Genomic DNA, 7032 nt, shown 5'->3' on the forward strand with positions numbered 1-7032 from the left:
CAAATTTTATTTGTTAAAACATTAAAAAAAATTATTTAAGTAACCTTTTCTTTACTATAATTAACAAATAATCCATTTATAAACAATTTTTAAATTTTAGTACTTGTTAGAAGAAATTACGATTTTTCCTTTATAAATATTCTAAGAATTAGTCATCAATTATGTAGATTTTTGCATTTAAATTTAGCTAAATTTTTGTAGAACAATTGTTAAACTCATTCAAAAACGATTTAAACCTGAAAATTGCCTTTTTTTTAAAACAAAGCTCATGCTTTATTGGTCCCCGCCAAGCCAACCGGAGCATATTAAATATAATATTAATAAAACAAAAATAGATATAATTAATATGTATAAGAGAGAAACGGACACACCAACACTCATAAAACAAAAATAGATAAATAAGGCTTCTCGTTTTTTAAGTTTAAAAAAAAAAGGAAAATTTATATGGTATATTAAATATAATATAATTTTTTAAAAATAAAATAATAATTAAAAATTTAACTAATTTATTATATTTTAAAAAATATTACAAATATTTTTAGTTTTTATATATATTTTTATTATATTTTATAAAAAATATATTAATTTATATAATTAATATGTATAATATTATATAATATATATTATATTGTATTAATTTAATAGATTTTATAATATATATTATTTTTTAATTATACGATATTATAGCGGAGAATATGTATGTATACGACCATGTACGAGGCACTACGTAACTACGTCTCACATCCAGGTAATCTCTACACACCAAGTCCAGCTTCTTCTCTCTTTCTCACTTCCCAAGAAAATGGCACGAAACGGAGGAGCCATACACTACTAGCACAACACAACGTAGAGCCAAGGTCACCGTGTCTTCCTTCCATGTCCCAAAACGATGCCGTTGTCTCACAAACCTTTCGGGCTCTGGTCGAGAGCGCCGACCGCAAATTTGCCAGAGTCCGTGACCTCCCATTGTACGGATACCGATCACACAACCACTGTCACCACTTTCACAAGGTCTTCGAAGCTTACATGCGCTTATGGAAGTACCAGCAGGAGAACCGAGTGAAGCTGGTTGAGTTTGGTCTCAAACGCTGGGAAATCGGCGAGATCGCTAGCCGGATCGGTCAACTCTACTTCAACCAATACATGAGGACCAGCGAGGCCAGGTTCATTGTTGAAGCTTACGTCTTTTATGAAGCGATTTTGATTAGGAGGTATTTTGAAGGAGTTAGCGTTAAGGAATTGGGAGTTAGGTTTAAGGAATTGAGATTTTATGCGAGGTTTTTGCTTGTTTCTTTGATTTTAAACCGGACTGAGATGGTTAACATTCTTATCGACCGGTTTAGAGAATTGGTTGAAGATTGCAAGGCTAATTTTCGGGTAAACTTTGTGTTTTTTCAATTGAGCTGAATTTTGGCTTACTTTTGGTACTAAGCTTTGTTTGGTTGCTGTAAACGTTATAGATAAATATTTAGATATTTTGAAATGTTTAAACTTCATTTTGAAGGAATTTATGGGACTTTTATGTTTTTGACTAATATTAGCCTTTGTTTGGTTGCTGAGAAAATTGAGAAAAAAACGACTTTCTAGATTAATAAATTTATTTTTTAATTAGACAATGGAGGAGATTTTTTTTTTTTTTAATTTTATCTTTCAGTAAGTAAACAAAGTATTATAAGACTTAGTTTCCAGTTCTACCTGATAGAGATCAAATCTTAATCGGGGAAAGGCATTCCTATTATCATTTTTTTTTTTGGGGTGGTTTTCATAGATTTTTTTTCTGGGAATCATTTATTGTCTGGATATCTTAGTCGTTTCTCAGACTAGATGGTTAACTCTCACTCTCTCTTTGAGTTAGGCTATTCTAAAATGATTTATTTTTACCTTTGTCCTGATCATTTGCTTCGTATGAGACTATGGTTAAGATCTGACTTTTTCTAGGAGAAAGTTTCAGCTGTTACTTTCATGCTTTGTTATATCATAAGGGTGAATTTGCTTTTTATGGTGATATATTGAGTTCTCTCTTAAGGTGAAGGCTAAATCTTTACCTTTTTTATGATAAAAATTGAGAATGCATAATTATGTTTATGTTTTCATTTTCTTTTTCATTGACTAAATACTATAGCAATAGAGGCACTTGATTGTTTATAAATAAAGTTACGCTTCATGGATCTCTCTTATGAGTAAATTCATATACAACTTTTGTTGTTTTTATTGCCTTTTTTGCGTGATTATTAATATATGGTTTATATTATCAATTCATCTGTAGGAAACAAACTTCAAAGAGTGGCAGCCAGTGGTTAATGAAATTCTTCGCTTTACCAAAGTTAATGCTGCCTTTACAAATATGAGGCCGTTGCGATATTGCCCTACGTTTGATTCTCATTCAGCTTCTCATCAATATGTAGCTCGTTTTCATGCAAAGAAGGTTGTAAAATTCAAAGATGCAATCCTGACAAGCTATCACCGGAATGAGGTAATTGTTTTCAAGATTATGACTAGTCATAATATGAGATTATTGACAGTTTAACATCAGCAGAAATATGCCCTGCAAAGAGGATTCTTAGTTCTCTGTGAATAATTTCTTTTTCAGGTTAAATTTGCTGAACTCACTTTGGACACTTACAGAATGTTACAGTGTTTGGAATGGGAGCCTAGTGGATCTTTCTTCCAAAAGCACTCAGTTGTACCCACCGATCATTCTGGTGCTTCAATCAATCATTCTGGAGCTTCTGGGGCGATAGGCATAAATTTTTCAGTGGATATGACTGATCCAAATTTCCCTCCTAATCCTAGGAAAGCTGTTCTTTATCGTCCATCTGTGACACATTTGGTAGCGGTCAGTTCTAAAGCCTTTGGATTAATAAATTTACTGCAGTTTCTGTCCTATATGTTTTAGTTTCTTGCTTCTGCATCTGATTAATCTTGTGAGCAGTCAGTCCCCTGTTGTAGGTTTTCCGCACAACTATGTGACATATGGATAACAATATTTATGTTTGATTATTTTCTGAATGCAATGGATTTGTATTGTGTAGAAGATTCTACAATATAAGCACTGGCCTTTTTACATATCATTTGTCTCCTTATATATCATGCACATGCATTTTGCGGAAATGTCAGCTTTGTGTGTTTTTGTTATGATGTTTCCTGCTAAAAGCGGATATGCCAAATTCCAGCAGTCGTCAGCTCTATTTTAACTCAGCAAAGCCTTCATCTCAATAGCATAGAGTTGGCATATCAGTAGCTAGTTTTCTGTATTAGATGTGGTCAATTTATATTGCCTTTTGTGTTTGAAATAATTTTACCAAGGTTTATATTTAAATAATGATGTGTCGACAGGTAATTGCAACGATATGTGAGGAGCTCCCACCAGAGAGCATTGTTTTAATATATCTGTCAGCCTCAGGTTTAATTTCCTCTTTGGTGCTACTTAAAAGTTCAAAAAAGTTATATGTTTGTGTTGGTTTTGTTATTCCTATAGTGACTTTGATAATCAATTGTGCAGGAAAAGCTGGTCACAGTAATGCTGAGCAAATGGAAAATTCTGAAGGATCAAGGAAATCTTCAAATAACAAAGTGGTGTCTCAGGTCTTGCAAAAACAGAATAGTTCTATGCCTGAATATCATATTAATGGGAAGAAAGAGTCAAGTGACTTTTATGAAAATCATTTGTGGTTGGGAACTAGAGGGAATGGTGGTATGCACCTGTATTTACTTTATGCTTTTTTAGGTCTCATTCCAGAGTTATGTGTGGATGAACTTCTGTTCATTTGTATTTCTTTGTCTATTACCCTTTTGCTGTAAAATTGAAGAAGTTATTTTTTCATCCACTCTAATTATATGTTCTTTGTGTTTTTTTAAGGCCAAAATAACCTCTACCCTGGTGATATAATTCCTTTTACCCGGATACCTTTATTCTTGATCATCGATAGTGACAATAGCCATGCATTCAAGGCAGGTTTGTCATAACTTGTGTTTTATCTATTGGGCAATCCTAGTGTAGTTTGCATTCATTTTTCAGATAGCCTTTTTGCTACCGTTAATCATAGTATGGTTATCTTAAAATTATTTAAGCCATTCTTTCTTATTTTTTGTAGAATAAAGAAGCATATTAGTCACATTCTGATTCTAAAGTACTTTTATGTTCATAATATGTGGTCTAATTCTATAATTAGTTTAGCTGTTGTGACATATTAAATGCCTACTCATGTTGCTAACAAAATATCAATATCCAATATTTCAAGTAGAAAAAATTCAAGGAACAAACCATGTTATTGAATGAAAACAAGTTCTAATAGCCCTAGGAGTTTATTTTGTCATTTAATAACATTTTTGCATAAATTGTTCAGTGCCATATCATGCAACATTTTCCCTGTATGTTTATATTGTGTTGTCTCATATAAGATCTACAAAATACAACAGCACAACTGCATACGATTCTTCTCCCTCCGTTGTAAGTTAATGATGCAATGACGTTGGACTGGTTAGATAAAAACATTTTATGGAAAAAATACTAAACTGGTCCCCTGTTCATTAAGTTTATTGCTCTAGAAGTCACTGTCATGCTGTTTGGGAGACTGAACATAATGGGTGGTAAAAAAGATGAGCATGTAGTACCAAAACATAAAGAATCTCATTTACATTGTGACCAATCAAGTAAGCCCTCTTATTACATATTATCCCCAGTTGAATGTGCAGTGTACATATCATGTCGAAAGCAATTTAATGCAGAAAATTCTTGTAATTTGCAAACCCAAATATTCGTACGTAAAGAGAAGAGATAATGCATTTTGAATTGTAAGAAGGAATGTGAATACAATGTAAACGAACCTAAAGGGAACGGGAATAAGTAATCAACTTGCAGTAAAAAGTCATATGAATTGAAAATATAATGAACTTGGGTGAAAAGTTAAGCATCTTTGCAAATTTATCAGCCTAGTAGAAGATATGAAAACTAGATTTCTAATGTGAAAGCAGGTTGAGTAGGACATGAATTATAGTTTTGCTCTATATCAGTTTCATATTTTATTTAAAGCTGAACATTCTTGATTTCTTTTTGTTTTTTTAGTGTGCCGATTATGGATTAAAATATTGTGCAGGTGTTTTGAATGTTGTTGCCAGTGCCCCCTCTTGATCTATACCTTTTATTTCAAATTTACTGTAAAATGTTTTATAACTATCAATCAATTTACGGTTCAAAATGAGATATTGCAAATGAGAATTTTTGTAGAAATCAATCAAGAGATGAATTATCCGAGAACAATCAGGTTTTCTCCCATTTATGTATTTTGACCTTGTGCATGTATGCAAAACATGACAAGGCCTTATTGTTTATTTGACCCTGGAAATTCAAATTAATGATTGGGGAAATGTGTTGGGCTTGAGTGTGTGAAGATTTTATTTCATTTGTTTTTGTGTAAATACTACTTAGTCTCACAGTTGAGTGGCATTCAAATGTGATTTTATACCACTAAGACATATCTGGATGGGGATGTTTTGCAGCCAATTTTATGTTATATTTTGTTTTCATGGTGTGCCAAACTTGCAGTAGTTGTAACTGCTCTTCAACTATGACTTTCTAGGTTTTAGTTAATGTTGACCTCTTTGTCTATGTTTTTAAATAATTATTCAGATATTGCATGGTTCAGAAAGGGGAGAGACCGCTGCCTTGTTTCTTTCTCCTTTGAGACCGGCATTCAAGAATTCATCTATTGTTGATACAGCACATAATGGAAGCCAATTTACTTATTTTTTGACGGCTCCTTTAGCAGCATTCTGTCAAATGGTTGGCCTTTCTGCTTCTGATACTGATGCAGTAAGTTGATGACTATACCTTTGAGCATCCTAATGATTCAATGTACTCTAGTTGGCCTTATTTCTATATGATGTTCTGCTTTTAGGATGCTTACAACAGTGCTGAGAACATACTCTGCAGTTCATTCTCTGAGTGGGAGATCATTCTCTGCAAGTCAACTAACTTGGATCTTGTCTGGGCACAAGTTCTATCCGATCCTTTTCTACGACGGCTTATTCTTAGGTACATATCTATAATTTTAAACTGCATGGCGGTAGGTTGTGTTTAAGATGAGCCCTCCTGATCTAATCTCACCCCAATCATACAGAACCTCTAGCATGGAACTTCTTATTATATGTAGGCTTGAACGACTTCCTATTAGAACTTGATATTAGTCTTTGAATTTGACACTTATCTATTGTCTATTTTTTGCAAATATATTAAAATATGTCTTTTCTCCAGATTTATATTCTGCCAATGTGTGCTTTCTGTCTTCTGCCCTCCAGAAGATAGTGACGAGTACCTACCTGTTTGCTTACCTCATCTTCCCAATTCCGTCTCTCCAGAATCCGAAATTGTGCAGTCTTGTGTCCACCGGCTTGCAAATCACCTGGGTGTTGCTGACTGTTTCCACTTTAGCAACACATGGTTACGACCATGAACATCTTTCAAAATTTGTAAGATAATGCTACAGTCATATGGCGTTCACGTTTCATTGATTTGTTGGGCTTGTTAGACCTGATTTGAACCGATACTTTGTTTTTTTTTCACCCTTTTGTGCCTTTGTAAAGAAAAAATAGACAGAAATCAAAATGAAATATATTCTTTTCTCCTGATTTGAGTGATTTTATTATGTATAGATGTTTCGTATTTCTTTACAATTGGGTTTGTTTTTGTATCACTCAGTTTAGGTATTATTATTTGCTACTTAAACTCATTAAACCTAATATTTTTTGCTATCTTCAAACATGTGATTTGTTTGATTTGTTTCTTTTTAAATTGATAATGTTGATAAATAAATTGACACAACTAGCTTTTATCACCTATCTAACACCTTCTGCTGGTTTTGAAAAAACTAGAATTGCTAATTGTACCTATTCACCTATTGCAAGAAAAGGATTACTTAAAATTTCAGCCACTATAAACCTTAAGTAACTAACAATCCTTTAGGTTCCCAAACTAGTCCCAACATATTCTAATTGTTGTGTTATCTCTTTTTATTCTTACTTTTAAGTACCAAA

At 32.8% G+C, this 7032-nt stretch overlaps 1 protein-coding gene across 4 annotated transcripts; it reads left to right on the top strand.

Moving 5' to 3' along the window:
• Nucleotides 1-692: 692 nt before the first annotated feature.
• On the top strand, nucleotides 693-6645 carry LOC123199420 (protein SCAI homolog). Of its 4 annotated transcripts, none has more exons than XM_044614420.1 (9): nucleotides 693-1377; nucleotides 2267-2473; nucleotides 2591-2836; nucleotides 3337-3403; nucleotides 3503-3694; nucleotides 3860-3955; nucleotides 5646-5812; nucleotides 5898-6034; nucleotides 6254-6645. In XM_044614420.1, exons 1-9 carry the CDS (start codon nucleotides 700-702, stop codon nucleotides 6450-6452), a joined length of 1989 nt encoding a protein of 662 aa, XP_044470355.1. In that variant the 5' UTR covers nucleotides 693-699; the 3' UTR covers nucleotides 6453-6645. The 4 variants fall into 4 exon arrangements, 3 of the variants coding, with proteins under 3 accessions (XP_044470355.1, XP_044470354.1, XP_044470357.1); XM_044614419.1 differs by having other exon boundaries at nucleotides 3860-3951; nucleotides 5630-5812; XR_006498371.1 differs by having other exon boundaries at nucleotides 5630-5812.
• The last annotated feature ends 387 nt before the right edge of the window (nucleotides 6646-7032 follow it).

Source organism: Mangifera indica, chromosome 16 (assembly GCF_011075055.1).
Source record: "Mangifera indica cultivar Alphonso chromosome 16, CATAS_Mindica_2.1, whole genome shotgun sequence".
NCBI lineage: Eukaryota > Viridiplantae > Streptophyta > Magnoliopsida > Sapindales > Anacardiaceae > Mangifera > Mangifera indica.